Below are 19095 nucleotides of genomic sequence, written 5' to 3' on the forward strand. Positions count from 1 at the left end.
TCTGCATGTGCAGAGAGCCCATAGACTATAATGGGGTCCGTGTGCTTGATGCACGCTGCCCACATGAATCATGCGGACAGGAAAGTAGATTATGAACTACTTTCCTCTCCGCATGATCCCTGCGGAGATCTGGCGGTAAGCACATAGACCTCATTATAGTCTATAGGGTCCGTGTGCTTTCACTGGCACACCGCTTGCAGTTGCGTTCAGTACTCTGTTCGAGGGGGGGGGTCCTCATGCGGACTCCCTCAGACGGAATATCAACGCAGATGTGAACGAGGTCTTACACAGTTAGCAAACAGTGTACCATTAGAACACTGGAGAGAGTTCTCTCGCAGCATTGGGGACACCCCCAGTGCAGTTTGAGCACTGGGACCCGCCACCAGTGCTGCAAGAGAGAGCTAATTTGTATACCGACAAGAACCAGGATTATAGGCGCGGAGAAGACAACGAAAGGTAGGAGATGAATAGCCTTTCTTAAGAAAAAATAGTGTGTGAGTGATGGATCCCTTTAAGCTCTCCTTTAACTTTTGCCCAGCACCAGACTTTTCCATTGTCTGTGTTAGTTTCATTGTTTCTCCCATTGACTGTCTTCAGTATATAACATTGTAGTGTTTCTATTCATCATTGTAGTTCTGTATCTCCATTGCACACACATAGTCAATCCCTTGTGTTCATTTGGTCCTCGAACAGTTAATGATAAGCAGTGAGGCTTCTGTCGCTCCAGTCACACATCGCATCTCCCTCAGGGCTACCTCATAGACCGCGGGCACTGCTCAGCCCTCTCTCCCCCTCCCTTCACATGTCACGTGCTATACTCTACTGCTCAGCTGAATGCTCCATGCCGATGTAACGCTCCTCCCCCTCCCTCTTATCACGTGATTCAGCACTGCTTCACACAGCCAATGTGACCAACCTTACAGCGCAGGCTCAGACCCTCGGACAAGACACGGAGATGAGTGCCTTCATGTACATCCGGTCCACCTTCTCACCATGTAACCAGGCGTCCAGGTATATGTGCCCGGCATTGTACTCCTAGTAAGACTCGGCTACTTACTGTCCCTATACACATTGGATTCTGCTGTGATGTGTGTCTTACCATTAGGCATGCAGTCACATATATAGTAACAATATACTCCCATACCTCTAGCAGGTGTATATAGAGCTGCAGCTAAGATGTGTCTGTGGCCCAATTTCCATAGATCCTATTGGAGTGAGTAAATATTAGCTGTATACATTAATGTACTAGTCTGGTATTTCTGTGCACATTATTATTCACTTGGATTGTGCTGTATACTGATATCACGCAGTGTCGCAGGTAAGGCATCATTCACATTTGAGCCATGTCCACCTGAAACAGCGGAAGGAAAAGACCTGCAGCCATAGTTTTTTCTGTCATAAGACACTGGACATTTGAGGGACCCCATTACAGTCAATAGGGTCTGCTTGTGCTCCGTATGTAGCTGCTATTTTAGCAGTCTGTCTGTTGTTCTGATCCTCCACCAGAGCAGAACAATGGAAAGATCATGCAAATGTGAGCGTAAGTCTTAGGAGTGTTGGCGGAAACCCACCAAACACAACGAAAACATACAAACTCTATGGAGGTGGATTACAACCCAGGGGTTCAGTGCTTATTCACTGAGCCACTCTGCTGGCCGCTATATCCTTATCTTCCTCCATACAGTACTGTATTTCAGCAATGTCTTAACTCTTCTAAGCTGTTTTCTATTATGAATGTGTCACTTCTACATGTGTTTTGGTATAATATTTAACATTTTCCATACAGATCAGGCTTAAATAAGGTATTGGACAGGAGAGAACCATCGCCTTGACCTGGACTCTATACCTTTTAATATGGTGGCTGGATTGGTACCTTTGTAATGTACACAGACTGCTAATATAATAAAGCACTGCTTGACCTAGTAGTGATGTGTGTGTGCCATGATCTTCTGAATATGAATTTATTTTAGATGACTTTTATGTCTTTGAAGCATAGCTATTAAGTTGTAAATGGAATGTAATATAAAGCAGTATTTAGTATAATGCCCATGCTTTTCCCCACCTGGTATTACTAAGAGATGTCTGTATGCTAGTGACTTTTATAGGGTATTGATTTTATTATTGTGACATCTACTATTCAGGCTGTGATTACGTCTTTCTTTGTTGGTTCCATTTCTCTGTTTCGTTGTAGGAATGGATCCATCAAATGACAGAAAAAATATTGACTATTATGAGGACTGTTATCTTGCCAGAAGAAAAAGTCCTGCATGTAGGACTTTTTTGTCTGATTTAATAGAACCTCCAATAGCTTGTTTCTATTTAATATAAAAAGAGCTATATTTTGGTACATTAATGGAGGAATCTATTTCAGTAGTTTATCTGATGGTGGGCTGATCTTAGTGACCATAAAAGTAGTTATCGGAATGAATTACTACCTAACAGAAGCTCTTATCAGCTAAGTGAATAGTTATACAGGTTATTTTAGCTATATTTAATTATTACCAGGGTGGAACTAATGGACTGCGGTATTTTAAAAAGAACTGTTCATCAGATTTGGAGGCCCTAAACCACCGGCATGTTCTCTTCTGGCAAAACCAGGGCAGTCCCATACATCCCTCCTTTATTGAGATTAATTTAGAATTTGCAAGGGATGAGTCCCAGATTAATCTCTGGCTGCATGCATGTTGTGCAATTCACTGTGCAAACACAACACAGGGGGTCCGATGGGAGTGAAATTACCTGGTTTGGTGACCTTTGTCAACAAATGCAAGTTGCAGATTGGTGAAAGAAGGTGCGACTGCTGAGACCACCAGAATTTCAAGAATAGAAATAATGGAGACCCCCTCGTTCCAACTTTCAGACCCTCATAATCACCCAGTTCTAGTACTAACCCTCAAAATATACAGTATATAAATATAGTAATGTGTCATTTTGGCTGGATAGTCATCATATCAGGAATTGCATCTCTGCTACTCAATGTCAGGTTTGTTTATGGGGCTACAGCTTGGATGTCATGTCAAGAGAACAGTATTTGACCTCAGCAGCCCAATGCTGGCCAAAGCAGTATGAAAAAAATTAGGCTAACAATGGGTTCACACTAGCGTCCGGACTCCGTTTTCAGGTTTCCGTCTTCTGCATGCAGAAGACTGAAACCTGTCAGACCAGGTCCGGCCGTGAGCGCCAGTGAGCGTTTATGCTGTCCGCTGCAAAACCATTTTTTTTTAAGCCGGACACAGAGTACTGCATGTCTGACTGTGTCCGGTTTAAAACAAATGGTTTCGCGTCAGAGAGCATAAAACGCTCAACGCTGCTCACGGCCGGACATCTTTCAAACACATTCAAATGAATGGGTATGAAAGAGTCCTGCAGCTTTCCGTCTCCTGCTCAGTTTTGTGCAGCAGTAAAAAAAAATCTAAATTGAAGGGATATTTTTATATTTTATTGAGTTTCACGAGCTGTGTTCAAATAACGTACAGAACACTACATTGTATCGCTGAGGAGCAAAAACTCCAAAATAGTTGGTTTTAGTTGGATGCCTCTGGTTTGGCTAATATCCATAAATATGCCTTAATGTTGCATAAGCGGAATATTTCTATCTGAAAAACACAGTCTGAGTCATGTTTCTTTGTCCTTGCAGGAGGTCAGCAGGAACCTCCCAGAACCTTTGACTGCATTTTGCACCAAGCAAATCTTAGCAATGTCTCCTGGATAAGGTTTCTCTTCCAATGCAGAAACTGACACTGAGAAAACTAAGATATGAGCACCTTCTGCATTTATTTACTTTTTTTCCTCATTCATTTCCAGATTTTAGTTTCTTTGAGATATATTTTATAGCCTTGAACATATTTATATTCATATACACAACCATAACGATAATGCCCTGAGTGCAAATAATTTATATGGTAAGAATGGAAAGTAAAGTTTGTGAAATGGATTAAATTTAGCCTATATTCGCACGAACATCATAAACAACTGTGTGATAGTCATCAGAAGTATGAGGGATCCGAGAAAACGGGTGGCCTTCATTTGCACAATATTCATGTGAACTTAGGCTAAAGCCCTAGGTAGCGAAATGCGTAAAAAACTGCAGTGGAAACGCATCAAGTTTTTTCCCACAGCATTTTTCATTGTGATGTTGCAGAATTTTCCTTTGTGGACTTTCTGCCCCTGTTCTACCTATATGTGAAACACCATAGTTTCCACAGGTATAATTGACATACTTCAATTTTATGGAACATGCAGCTTTTTTCGCTGCAGATTTTTTTTCTGCAATGTGTGGATAAGATTAGCCGGAATCCCATCTACTTTGCTGGTACTGTACAATGCTGCGTTTTTGCAACATGAGGCTTCAAATGTGTTGTTGAGACTTGGAAAGAGTATAGGTTCAGATGCAGATGTGAAGTGGATGGGGGAAGGGGGGGAGAAAAGGGATGAAATGGTTCCTGATTGTTTGGTGACCTTTTTAATGCACTTATTGCAGGTGTCTTGGTCAGAATACATTTCACCATTTGACACCCCTTTGTCATTAGCAGGTCCATGTCGTGTTTATTGAAAATAGAATGGGGAGAATTCATTGAAGACTGGCATTACGTATTCTAGTCTTAATTCCTAAGGCTAGGTCATAAGTTAAAAAGTCCCAATAAACCTCTTGGGAGACGAAGGCTAAGACCCCAGGTTGTGGGAAAGCAGCTTTTGCTGCGTTGTTTTTTTGAGCTAGAAAGGAATGGAAAATATAAAGGAAGCACTAATACATTTCCATTCTACTATAATCAATCCTGGCTTTGGCTCAAAAAAATGTACAAAATGCACAAAATTGGAGTTTGCTGATAAAGCCCTTTGTTATCGTTCTGTGTAAACACAGATAACACTTCTCTAGAATTATGTGCATATTATTTGACCTCATTTATATTAGATTTCTAGTAATTATAAGTATTGTGATACTTCATAGTGTCCTGCTCAGCAAGCTGGGAGTGGGGGGGATACAAAAAGTGAGAAGAAGAGGCAGCAGGCAAAGCTGCTGAAACAGGGAGATGAGAAAAACCTTTTAATAAAACCACTCTCCTCATTATTTAGAGACTGTCAGGAAAAGACGGCATAGTTTGAAGGGTTTTTGTAACGTGAACCCATTTTAGGCTGGGGTCCCACGTAACATAAACACCATGAATCGCATCTTCACCATGTGGTTAAACACGCACAGCAGACCAGTACACTGAAACAACAACAGCCAGTACACTGAAAACCAGGCTGTTGGCATACAGGTGAGATTCATAGTAGCATGTTCTACTCCTTACACGGCAATTAATAAGCAAATGCAGCTCTTCAGCAAATAAGTGCTGTGTAGACACAACCATATATGCCATATAACCATATGCTTCTATGCTTAGCTGTTTGTGTTCTCTATGTAAATGAACTGGGCCATAATAAGGTTGAGATTCAGAAAATGGCATTTCCATGTTTTGCAGGACACTGTAGTGGATTTATGGCTGGCACTTGAAATCATGCACCATCGCTGGCTTCTGCTCCTGGCATGCTTCTGGGTACTGTTCATGCTTATGATCGTGAGCAAGTTCATCACTCTCACAATGAGAAGCCCCGATGGTAAGTAAACTTTATCTTCATAAATATTTTTCTCTTTTACATAAATTTTTGTATTGAATTGTAGCCCAGAGCAGATATTTTATTGAAGTAAATGGCACTGATCTATAATACCAGTTACTGGTTCACTCTTTTGGGTGTGTCTAGTATTGCAGCTGTTCCAGCCTATATGCGATAATACACTGTACAACTAATGCATTGCAGTGTACTATATGAGCGACCAGAAGATTGTGCAGTTCAATCCCCTCCTGGGACATAAAAACAATACTCAGTTTTTTCTTTAAAAATTTCTTATTTTCATAAACAAGTCAATACTAATAACAAAAATATGTGAAAAAACAAAACAGAATCTTGTCCAGCAAAGGAAAAGGGGTCCAGAATTTCATAAAATGTAACATTTAATAGAAAAAGTCCATAAAAACATTCACAGAGACACAGCAAAAAATCATCAAAAATATGAATGTAACATACCAAAACAAGGAGGACAAAAAAACGCGTTTACATACTGGAACTGCTGACGCGTTTCGAGGCTTGCTGTTTTATGAAATTCTGGACCCCTTTTCCTTTACTGGACAAGATTCTGTTTTGTTTTTTCATATATCGCCTCAGTCGGGGAAGCCGTGCAGAGTTTTGTTGGGTGCAATTTGAAAAACATCTGAGGTTGGCTGTGGATCCTCTGTTGTACGTGTTGAACAAAAATATGTATTTGGTATTGCTACATCTGTAATAACCAATATCACTGCATCTGCTATTGACCAATGCTAGAAGTCTAACCCTTTAATTTGGTTAACTGTGTAATAGAAGCATGCTGTTTTTTTGATCATCTTTCCTCCAAAAAAATAAGTAATATATATCCTATAACGGTACCAATGGAGAAAAAGATGACTTGTCCTAAAGGTGGCTGTGTCCTTAAGGGGTTAATAGGAACCACTTAGCTGATTATAGCCAAGTTGTCATTTTTTCTTTTTCTCCCACTGTTTCTGATCAGTGAGGCTCTCTACTGTCAATTAGCTGATCTCTGGCAGAAGTAGTCAATGTAATATGATTTAAAGGCGTTATCCAGTTTTTTTAAAAAAAAAACGTGGTGCAAATAGCTGGATGCATGTATACAAGACCTTTCCTAATAATATATATATATATATATATATATATATATATATATATATATATATATATATATATATATATTCTATTTAAATTCAACATTATCTGAAGTCAGGGTGGATAGTGATAGAGAGCTCTGAATCATACCGCATTATCTGCCCTGGCTCAAGGATGGTGGGGGTTAAGGAAAAAATTTCAGCTGTGCCGGAACCAGTGGCGCGGCATCTACTGAAAATCTGAAATTAGAGGTGGTGAAAGGTCCTCTTTAAGTGTCAGGTATCATCTGCAAAAATGGGTTAGGCTGGGTGACTGTGATCAAAATTGAGATTAACCAAGCATTTTACGATTCATGGGGATTATTTAGGTCATGCCCCTTTTACAGTATGACTAAGTGTTGGGTAAACCAAACCACCAGTTTTGTTCTGGACCTCCTCTTATTATACTCTGGAGACAGGATTCGGATATGTTTGGTCAATGTTCAGTTTCGGTAGTTTTTCAATTAATTGCCCATCCCTAGTTTAAAACCAACACAACAGGTCATTGGGACTGTTCACAACATGTAGACGTACTGTACAACGCAAAGGGTTCACCACTTGGAAGTTACTCACTTTCTCCCAAGCGCCAGAGTGTTTTTGCCTTTATAATCACTGTCTATTTTATTTACTTCACTTGCCTGTAAAATTAAGGGTATGGAATACGACAGGGATCATTGACTGTTTTACCTGAACTGGAGAAAATGACAGTGACTGAAGCCAGGAAATTTCAGATTGATAGCCAGGTATGTACACATATATAAACTTTCCTTTTTTTTTTTTTTTTTTTGTGTGTGTGACTTTATTCCTATTAAAAATTTTCACTTTCACTTATAACTCCAGTTTTTGTTGAGGTAATATCTGTCTGTTTCATAATTATTTATTTATTTTTTATCAGAGTTTATTTTCTGAGTTAAGGTGTCTGTAGGAGATTCTGCTTTTCTGAATGGTCCTAGGCAGAATGCAAGCTCGGGACCAATCTTGATGGACGATGGAGCCTGAAAGATCTTATTGACTATAATGGAGTCTGTCAGGTTTCCATTATGGTGTCCATCATTATGCTGGATTAAAATGAGCAGCATGAAGTGCTTTTGCATCCTTGATTCTTAATGGAATCTGTAACCAAGGATCTTGATAGAATCTTTAAGGTGTACACAAGGTCTCTTTCACTATTTAAAGGGGCTCTATCATTGGGAAACGTCATTTTTAGCTATGCACATCCTTGCATACCCTTTAGAAAGGCTATTCCACACCTACGTTTTGTATGTAAATTGCCTCAGTAGATTTAGCATAAGTTTGTTTTTATTCATATGCTAATTAGCTTCTCTGTGCACCTGAAGTCTCACCGTACACTCCTCTTTGCTATTCTCTATGTGTATGTATAGCAGAGGCTGCTGTGCTGATGACTCCTCTCTGCTATACATACAGATAGAGCAGACTGTGATCACAGAAAATGATGTTTCCCAATGATAGATCCCCTTTAAGTTTTAGTACAGGAAGTCGAAAAGCATGTCCAATTCATGATGTCTGCTGGTAGTTTGCTATTCATTTGGCGCACATTTATGAGGTAGTCTTTGTTGCACACAGCAACCCAAGAAATGAAAGCTATGCTGTGATTGGTAGCCATGGGTTCTGTGTAGCTAGACATGACTCCTCTCTGTAGTAGACAGTCTTATACTGAAGCCCAGTTATGTTGTTGCTCCATCCATCTGGTACTATTTGTCAGTACTAACTGTTCAACATGTGGATTCAATAAGAGGTCAGCGCTGCAGCAAATCTGCAATATGTTCTGCTTGCTACAGTCAATGGGTTTTTTTTCCCCTCAATAAGATCAGACTTAATCTTATCTTATCTTCTGGCAGATGGCTTGCCTCTGCAGCTTAGACACGACTGTAAATATTTACAAACAGGAGAAGAAAATGCATTTGTCTTCTGCTTTCTTTAACCAGTTATGGCTGGGTTCACACCAGTGTTGGCTCTCGATATGGGGAATCTGTTCCCTTCACGCTTGAAAAATGGCGGACACCACAATGACCCCGTTTTAGTCTGTGGGGTCCACAGGTAGCTGCTTTGTTTTTTTAAGCATATTAGGTTCCATTTCAGAGAGGTCCACTTGGAAACCCGAACGCAGATGTGAACCTAGCCTAAGACCTGGCCATTTTACCCTGTTCACAACCGGACACATTTTTTTAGTACGTGGAATGTTAAAAGTAATAATATCTTCTTTTTTTTTTTTCTAGTTTGTTCAAATATTTTAATTGTTTTTGATTGATAATACATGGTGCTTTTTTTTTTTTCTTATTTCTTTTCTTCTTTATAATATCCAAAGGATTGTTAAAGAATCGTGAAAATGTATTTTTCAATTTTTTTGCTTTAATATCACAAAGTACCACTTAATTGTTTGTTTTCTCTCTTTACTACAGTTGTTTTTATGTAGCATACATTTTGTTTTTTGTTGCCAGTGGCAGCATTGGAGTATGTGCTGTGGGCTAGTGGTGGCATATAGAGAGAGATTTTTTTTTTTTTTTTTTTTATTCTGTTTTGTTTCTTTATGTATTTTTGATGGCGCATCTGTGGGAGCTTCTTAAAAAAAAAAAAAAAAAAAAAAAAAAAAAAAAAAAAAATCAATCAGACCCCAGCTTCCACTTTATAGGACATAGATACTATGGACATAATTTGGAATCCATACCTTGAATGGATCAAAGCTGTTCTTTTGACTTGAGAGTAGTCTGAATGTTATCAATTGTTTCTGCATCACAGCCCAGTGTCTTGTTCATTTATGGAGTAGCCTGTGTAGCCCATGTGACTAGGGCTGAGCTGCTGTACCGAGCACAGCCCCTAGCCAGTGTCATTGGATCATAGTCGTCACATCTTTACCATCCCTTTTAAAACTGTGTATAAACTGGAGAAATAGTAACCGAACATGTGATGAAAAGTTAACAGAACTCCTCCCCAGTGGCTTTACCATGAAGTTCTATTGCTTACCAGTTGTTGTTCCTTGATTGATCAATCCCGTCCCCCTTTTTCACTTATCACCATCAGAGAGTCTATCTATCTATATAAAATCAGTGGTTCTTAGCCTTGTTTGAGGTACCGAACCCACCAGTTTCATATACACATTCACCGAACCCTTCTTTAGTGATAAATCAAATATGATTTTTTTCCAAATTGAAGACATAGGTATATGTTTTTTACTGGTACACAAAATGAACCGTGCATAGGGCCTAAGGTTCGATCGAAGCCCGCTTAAGAACCACTGATTATATGTATATATAATTTCTATAGGGGCAGACTTACCATCGGTACAACCTGCTCAACTGCACAGGGGCACTATCACCTTAACAGCTTTCTTCTGTCTTTTACATTGTGGGTAAATGCCTGTGCCACTGAATTTCACAGGTAAGGGCTCGTTCACATCTGCGCCCGGCACTCTGTACTTCAGGTTTCCGTTTCCTGCATAAAACTGAGCAGGATACGGAAACCTGCAGGAGTCTCTCACCCATTCATTTGAATGGGTGAGAAAGATGTCCGGCCGTGAGGGGCGGTGAGCGTTTTATGCTCTCTGCCGCGAAACCGGGTTTTACAATCCGGACACAGAGTCAGACATGCAGTACTCTGTGTCCAGATTTAAAAAAAAAACGGTTTCACGGCGGAGAGCATAAAACGCTCACCGCCGCTCATGGCCGTACCCGGTCTGGTTTTTCCGTCTTCTGCCATGCAGAAGACGGAAACCACAGAACGGACAGCTGAACGCAGGTGTGAACCTAGCGTAACAGTTTGATGGTGGATTGTTAGAGTGATATAAAGTGTTCAGTTGTCTGTGTCCACCCCTAAAAAAAAAACAAAAAAAAAAACCCGATGATATCTAGAACTAACTTATTGTAGGTATAAGTACCTTTGAAACAATGTTTTTCAGATGTGTAATCCTTCATTTCAGCCGACACCGGACACATTGAAAAATATGACGCTCATGGATCTCATCCATAAGGAACGACGGGAGCTACTCAGGAGTACATGCAGGAATGGATCTCTTGGGAACCTCTCACATTCCATCATTTCCAAGTTTGTGTTGGATCGAATCTTTGTCTCTGACAAGCACAAGATCTTGTTTTGTCAGACACCAAAAGTAGGAAATACACAGTGGAAAAAAGTTCTAATTGTTTTAAATGGTAATTTATACACATTTTCATTATTTTGTCTATACGTTCATCTAAGATTCGGATCTTCAATACGTTAATCAGATTATTCAACAACACTGATGCCTTTGTCACAAGACGTGTACACTGCTTTGCACTTTATTTCCTATTATATAATGTTTTATGCAGTCTTATCGCCAAAACATATGTTTCCAGATAGAATTTGCCAGTCATAGGCCGATTACCACTCCTTACATGGGTACTGTATCAGTTGGTATTGGTAATTCCTTGCATGGCAGACACTCTATTCATGCTTATATTATTGAGGTATTCTCTCAAACAAGCAATGGGAATATTTATCAAGCTGTCTTATATTGAACCAGAAAAATATTTAGGCTAAGGCCCCATGTTGTGGAAAATATGATTTATTTATTTTTTTGCTGCAGATTTTAAGCCAAAGCCAGTCATGGTTACAAAATGAATGGGAAATATAAAGGAACCTCTTTACTTCTCCCTTCTGCTAAATCTAGGCCTGGCCTTGGCTCAAAAACACAAAGCAAAATCTGCAACCAAAAAAAGTAGCTTTTCCACAACATGCGGCCTCAGCCTTTTCAAGGAAATGAAAAAAGAATGGCTAATCACAGCTCTGGGATGTCAGAGATGGAGATGTCAATCTTGCCCAGAATACAGCATAACTAGGCTGAAACTGCTCCCTACCCCCATGACTACACAGGATAATTTACATAGGACTTTCAGACATTTATAACTTCATTTTGCTGCAATAGAAATTTTACAAAGGGCACCAATAGATCGGGAAATACAGGATGGGGACAGTTTATGGTGGAAAAACCACCTCATAAGATAATACTTTAATAGTCCCACCATGGGAAATTCAGTGTGTTACAGCAGCATAGACAATACAATAATGGTACAAGAAAACACATATAAAGCTCAGAATAGAAGATAAAAAGATAGTAGGAGTCATAACAAGAAAAAGACTTCCAGATCATTTAGTTCTCTGTGCGGAGTGCTTTGCACTTAGCCTGGTGTTGATTGTACAGTCTAACCATGGTTGGAAGGAAGGTTAATTTTAAGGGCCATTTCAGTTGGCTTTGAGTGGTTTAGGTAATGCAGTACATTTGATGGCTGCTTTTCCCAGATGGATTACAGCAAAGTAACCCTTGATGCTGTGATTTCTACTGTCAAGAACTAAAATGATTTTGTGTACCGGACAGTAGACCTGCAGACAAAAATTGAATCTCACAGCTTCATGCATTGCTGCTATACTGTAGCGAGTCTGGCTCAGCTGAGTCAGTCAGAGAAAACTGTCGCACCTAATATAATACCCGGACTTTTCGGTTGGTAATTAGCTCAGTTGGCTGAATTGCAACTTCTGCTCCTCCCCATCTTTTTTATTTTCACTGAAATGCACAAGCAATGCTATGTTAACACCATCTTTATCAGAAACTGAGGAGGGTAGGGAACGTGGCCATATACAGACCTGAGCACAGCTAGACTGTTTACACACACGTTTACGCTCAAGACAGTAGATGCTGGACTGAAGGAGTAACTGGTCGGAGAACAACAGTACAGTGAGCCAGAAATGAAAATAAAACTTGTGCTCGTTGTCCTTGCTAGTAGAATTGTCATAATGCTGCTGTTGGGGTCAGGACAAGCATGCCACAGTTTTAGACACCAATTGGTGCATGTATCAAGATTTTGGCACAAGCTTAGGGAAACTATCGATTTGTGCATTTTGAACAATATTTATGAGCTGGCATTGAGTCAGGAAGGGGATTCTTAGAGCTAGCAAATGCCAAAAAACATTATTGATCATACCTCTTTCAATGGCACACACCTCAATAGAAAAACATCTGTGTGCCTCCATATGAAAATGGAAGCATATGGAGAGACACCAATAAAATTTTATAAGGATTAATATATAAATATGTTATATCTAATGATCTATACAGCTTTGTGAGAAAATGAAAGAATTTACTTTAACTAGCCATAAAAAAGAAAAAAAAAAAAAGGCGTGGATCAATTGTAATCATTTTACATTGTTTTTTTGTTTTTGTTTTTTCCAGGGGCGTTTTCATCGATTGAGGATATTCCAGAAAATGTGGTTCACGACCATGACAAGAATGGTCTTCCTAGGCTGTCGTCATACAGTATGGCGGATGTGCAGGAAAGGTATAACTACTGCACAGGCAATGACAGACAACTTGATCCATTAAAGCAGTTGATCCATCTGGCATACAAACTGGTTTGCAGAGCCCAGGCGTATGACAGATGGCATATAAATAGTCATCGTGTGAGATGAGTCGGTAGTAGAATATGGCTGCTCAATAGTCAAAACTGGCACAAGGTTTAACTTATAGGGGAAAGGTAAATCTTTATTCATATTTATTTTTAAGGAGTTGTATAACCATGAGTTCCCTCAATATACCTATTGTTTATTATTGCATTTATATTAAAGCAATTTCAATAATATACTGTTACTATACTATTTAACTCATTCTCAACATCCACTGTAATAGTACAGCGGATTTAGGAACTTTATACCTGGTTTGACACAGTGGAGACCTGGTGGCAATGACCGTAGTCAGAGAGCGACTAAGCGACCCAACTTTTTTTGTATCAAGGACTACTTTCATGCTAGCCAGAGGTCTGGCGGGGTTTTTGGTGGCAGAGCAGAGTTGGTGTGATTAAAGTACTTATTTAATTTACCTACAGTATATACTCGAGTATAAGCCGAATTTTTCAGCACAGTTTTTGTGCTGAAAAAGCCCCCCTCGGCTTATACTCGAGTCAAGCAAAAAAAAAAAAAAGTATGACCAGCCGCAATGGTAATGTATAGAATCTCCCATAAAATAGTGGAAAAAGAAAAAAGCTTTAAAAAAAATAAGAAAAAAATAAGGTAAATAAAAGTTATAAATCCCTCCTTTCCCTAGAATACATATAAGAGTAGAAAATTACTGTGAAACACATTATACACTATAGGTATCCCTGTGTCTGAAAGTGCCCGGTCTACTGAATGTAGGGTATCTGCAGTGCTTCTGTTCGGTCGGGAAGGGGTTAATAGGAGCACTGCAGATACCCTATATTCAGCCAGGCTGAATTCCAAGTGGGGGAAAAAAAACTGAGTCCTCAAGCTCAGGGAAGGGGCAGACAGACAACCAAAACACCCCCTCCCCTTTCCCAGCACCCAGCAAATACTGCACCCAAAAACTCCGACCGTTTTAATTTTTTTTAATTTTCCAGCTGCTGCATTCCCCCCCCCTCGGCTTATACTTGAGTCAACAAGTTTTCCCAGTTTTTTGTGGTAAAATTAGGGGCCTCGGCTTATATTCGAGTCGGCTTATACTCGAGTACATACGGTAAACTTTTATTAAGGGAGGTCTCTCCATATCATGAATAACTTGGTGGTATGAACAACTCACTTAATAAAAGTATGGGTAGGGTGGGGGTCATCACTCAATTAATGGTGATATGGAGTGAGCTTCTTTAATAAAGTATAGGTAGAGTAGACCATCACTCAGTACTAGTGTCCCCAGGGGTAATTTCAACAGCCCCCCCCCCCCCCAAAAAAAAAAAGGGGGGGAAAAAAAAAAAAAAAAAAAAGAACAAACTGGGCAACATGCCATACATTCTACAAAATCGTATAAATGAAAACTGCTGCAAAGAAAAAAAAAGGTTGTGGCTGTCAAAATCGCACATTAGTAATGCCGAGAAAATGTGGGTCATCTGTCTATTTTAGAATACCAAATTCGACATAAATTGTATCACATACTTTGTCCTCCTAGTGCCTTAAAGTGTTTGGATAAACGGTGATCACGTACTTTGTCTGGGTACACAGTATATAAAGTGATTACGTAGTGCCTTTAGTACTACCTTAAGCCATGCACAATGATCTCGGTAACAGTCATTCAAATCTGTCTCTTTTTGTATATGTAATATACCGTATATACTCGAGTATAAGCCGACCCACCCCCCCACCCTAATTTCACCACAAAAAACTGGGAAAATTTATTGACCCGAGTATAAGCCTAGGGGGGAAATGCAGCAGCTACTGGAAAATTCAAAAATTAAAATGGTTTTTAGGTGCAGTAGTTGCTTGGGAAGGGGAGGGAGTGTTTTGGTTGTGTGTCTACCCCTTCCCCGAGCTTGAGGACTGTTTTTTTTTCCCCACGTGGAATTCAGCCTGGCTGAATATAGGGTAACTGCAGTGCGCCTATTAACCCCTTCCTGATGGAACATGAGCACTGCAGATACCCTATATTCAGTAGACCGGGAACTTTCAGACACAGGATACCTAATGTGTATGTATTTCACAGTCATTTTCTACTTTTAAATGTATTCCAGGGAAAGGAGGGATTTAGAACTTTTATTTATTTATTTTTTTATTATATTTTTTTAAAGCTTTTTTCCCCCCACTATTTTATGGGAGATACTATACATTACTATTGCGGCTGGTCATATTGACTTGAGTATAAGCCGAGTCAAACTGTGCTTAAAAATTCAATTCGGCTTATACTCGAATATATTCGGTAACTGTCAACTGAATGCTTGTGAGGCCCACAACTCTCTCACCATACTCCACTACACACACGTTTTTTTCAATAGCGCAAAGGATTGGGCATATTGAACTTCAGCACATACTTCTTAAATTATTTACCCAGTTAATAAAAAAATTCCAGAATTAAGACATGGTTCTGCTGTTTTAGAATCTTGGCTTCTGGGCTAGTTCTGTCACCAGGTGACATTTCTGAGACCAGGCTTCTTCCTCCTGTTGCTTGATGGGGGCTGGCTTATAATAATAGTCATGTGATGGCTGATTCTCTAAAGCTTCTGTCACTGCTGATGTACAACAGGGTAGGGGGTTCGCTGCTCTATTAAAATATGAGTCAGCCAGACCTGGTGGCCAAATCTGTCTGAGAGCCAATGTTGGGAGCCAGCAGAACCAGGTCAAGATTCTGGTAGTATTTGCCATTTACTGTTGTAAAGCTGGAGCCTCCCATACACAATAGATTGTTCTCCACTGTTTCTCTCTGTCCCATTGACACTATAAATTATATTATACTGCAATTTCCAGATTCTTTGGGTTGTTGTGGACTCTGCTATGCTCTTCTAAAGAAGTTACTTTGCTGGACTGATGCACTTCTACTGTATACTAAGTGTCCTACTGCAATCTTTACAGGAGAGATGACTGTCATTTACTGCTATTGACACTTTTTACTCGATAGCCAACCCAAAATTTGGCATTCCACAGTTAATGATGTTTTCTATACAATATACTATGAATATACTTTGTTACTAATATTTAATTTCCTTTGGTTTTCAGGCTGAATTCATATTTCAAGTTTCTTATTGTCAGAGACCCCTTTGAAAGACTTATTTCTGCTTACAAAGATAAGTTTGTACACAATCCCCGTTTTGAGCCATGGTACAAGCACAACATTGCTCCGGTTATTATCCGCAAGTACAGGAAAGATCGCACAGAAGCACGTGGTGGTTTACAGTTTCAAGACTTTGTACGATATCTAGGTGATCCAAACCACAAATTTTTGGATCTCCAGTTTGGGGACCATATAATTCACTGGATAACTTATGTGGATCTTTGTGCCCCTTGTGAAATAAATTACAATGTCATTGGACATCATGAGACTCTTGAGGAGGATGCCCCATACATCTTAAGGGAAGCAGGGATAGAGAAATTAGTGTCTTACCCAGCAATACCGCCAGGAATCACAAAATACAACCAATCAAAAGTGGAGTATTATTTTTCCAAAGTATCCAAGAGGGACATCAGACGTCTTTATGACAGATTTGAAGGAGACTTTAAGCTTTTTGGATATAAAGAGCCAACGTTTTTATTTCACTAATCTGGTTTTACAGTGGATTCATGGTCCACTGTACAGTATTCCTGCATCAAAAACACTACTGAAGCTTTCTTTTTCTCTTATGGACTGTATACAGTTGGTGGGTTTTTTCCTGACTACCGTATTTGCACTTAACCCACTTACACTGTATTCAATGCACTGATGTATTATATTTTGTGTGGTGGATACTGACCTGTCAGGTCTTACTCTGAAACTAATGGTGGGTAGGAATGGAAATCCAATGTGTGAATAACAAAGTTTTTATGTTTACAGCTTAAACGTATTAGCAATATACAGTACACTGTAGAACATGTCTGCTATGGTTTAAAGTGTTGCAATACCGTGTTTTTTTTTTTTTTTTTTAAACTTTAATTCCAGTGCAATGTTTCTTACTGAAAGAGCCACTAATACAAGGACATAAGGAAATAAGATGCACCTTTATGTTGTTTTACTAATGTTTATACATATAGCCTATTAAAATGGCTGGTGATTTTGTTATTTTTAGCTAGGAGACTCCAATGCAGATGTGAACATAGGCTCAATGACTATAGAATAGGAATGGAAAATAGATGAAAGTGGAGCGGGGTTTTCTGCTTTACTTATGAAATTGATGGTTCTAATATGGTTGGATAGCACCAATGAACATTACATTGATACATGCTGCAAATGATAGGCCATCCTAGGGGGGGGGGAGTAAGAATACAACAAATATAGTATTATTACACTAGTTCAACTGCACAAAGAATGCATAAAAAACAAACTTAATGGCAAAATTGCAATTTTTGTTTATCCTGACATCCAATAAACAGAATACAATTGATCAGTAAGTCGTTTGAATCCTAAAATGATACCAATGAAAACTGTATGTTATCCTGCAAAAAAAAAAAAGTCATCATGGAAAAATAAAAAAAACTTATAGGTTTCAGGATATGGCAACCTGAAAACAATTGCTTTTCTTAAAAACATAAAAGGTTTTTTTTTTAGTGTCAAAGTAGTAAGACATTAAAAAAAATCTATACATATTTGGTATTGCCATAATCATACTGAGCTGCAAAATAAATTAAGAATGTTTATTTTTACCATACTATGAACTGCGCAAAACTTATAAAGCAAAATTGCTGTTTTTTCTCATTCTAACTTTTGGTGCTCTTGAAAAAGAATAGGAAGTATAAAGGAAACTCTCTTAGCTTTGGTTCACATCTGCTTTTGTATTCTGTCCGGGAAGAGTCCGCATGGAGACCCCCGAACGGAATACAAACGCAATTGCAAGCGCTGTGCTGTAAAAGCACACGGACCCCATAGACTATAATGGAGTCTGTTTACTTGCCACGCACTGCCCACAGGAATCATGCGGGCAGAAAAGTAGAATAGGAACTGCTTTCCTGTCTTCACGATCCCTGCGGAGTTCTGGCGGTAAGCACATGGACCCCATTATAGTCTATGAGGTCCGTGTGCTTTTACAGCACAGTGCTTTGATCTTGCGTTTGGTATTACATTCGGGGGTGGGGGGTCCCCATGCGGACTCCCCAGACGGAATCCAAACGCTGATGTGAACAGGGCATTAAATTCACTCCCAACTTTGGCCCAAAAAATAAAAAAAGCATAAAAAAGCAGCACAAGCAGTTTTTCCACAATTTAGGACCTTAGCCTAAAGGTGAACTTGCATTAGGATTCCATTTTTGCATTTTCGAAAAGTAGAAAAAAAAAAACTGCTTGCCTGCTTCAGTTCTGCTATGTCAGGGCTCGTTCACATCTGCGCCTGGGGTCTCCGTTCTGCAGGTTTCCGTTTCCTGCACAAAACTGGGCAGGAGACAGAAACCTGCAGGCATCTTTCAAACCCATTCATTTGAATGGGTTTGAAAACTGTCCGGCTGTGAGCGCCAGGGAGTGTTTTGTGCGCTCCGCAGCGAAACCGTGTTTTTTTTTTTGTTTTTGTTTTTTTTTTAACCGGAAACAAAGTCGGACATGCTGGACTTTGTGTCCGGTTAAAAACAAAAATAAAAAATGGTTTCGTCACGGAGCGCATAAAACGCTCACAGGCGCTCACTGCCGGTCATGGTCTGATAGGTTTCCGTCTTCTGTCTGCAGAAGGCAGAAACCTGATAACGGAGACCCAGACGCTAGTGTTAATCCAGTGTAACACCAGTGCATGGATTCTACTCAGATACAATGTGAACAGATCCAACAAAGAACTTTAATTCAGTTTCCTGAATAAATTTAAAATGCTTAAATTTCTTTGTGTTTAGGAAATCTCATTGTGAACACACCTATACATTTACACGGCATCATTTCTTCACCCTGACATATGCATGTTATGCATTTTCTTAAAGCCGTACGTACACAGAA

The 19095-nt window shown here is 39.4% G+C and overlaps 1 protein-coding gene across 3 annotated transcripts; it reads left to right on the plus strand.

The window, feature by feature from the left end:
• Positions 1–937: 937 nt before the first annotated feature.
• On the plus strand, positions 938–17594 carry CHST10 (carbohydrate sulfotransferase 10). Of its 3 annotated transcripts, XM_075265093.1 has the most exons (7): positions 955–1011; positions 5074–5258; positions 5463–5598; positions 7386–7477; positions 10648–10900; positions 12955–13060; positions 16212–17594. In XM_075265093.1, exons 3-7 carry the CDS (start codon positions 5499–5501, stop codon positions 16750–16752), a joined length of 1092 nt encoding a protein of 363 aa, XP_075121194.1. In that variant the 5' UTR covers positions 955–1011; positions 5074–5258; positions 5463–5498; the 3' UTR covers positions 16753–17594. The 3 variants fall into 3 exon arrangements, with proteins under 3 accessions (XP_075121193.1, XP_075121195.1, XP_075121194.1); XM_075265092.1 differs by lacking the exon at positions 5074–5258 and having other exon boundaries at positions 938–1011; XM_075265094.1 differs by lacking the exon at positions 5074–5258 and having other exon boundaries at positions 938–1011; positions 10669–10900.
• The last annotated feature ends 1501 nt before the right edge of the window (positions 17595–19095 follow it).

This window comes from Leptodactylus fuscus, chromosome 2 (assembly GCF_031893055.1).
Source record: "Leptodactylus fuscus isolate aLepFus1 chromosome 2, aLepFus1.hap2, whole genome shotgun sequence".
Lineage (NCBI taxonomy): Eukaryota > Metazoa > Chordata > Amphibia > Anura > Leptodactylidae > Leptodactylus > Leptodactylus fuscus.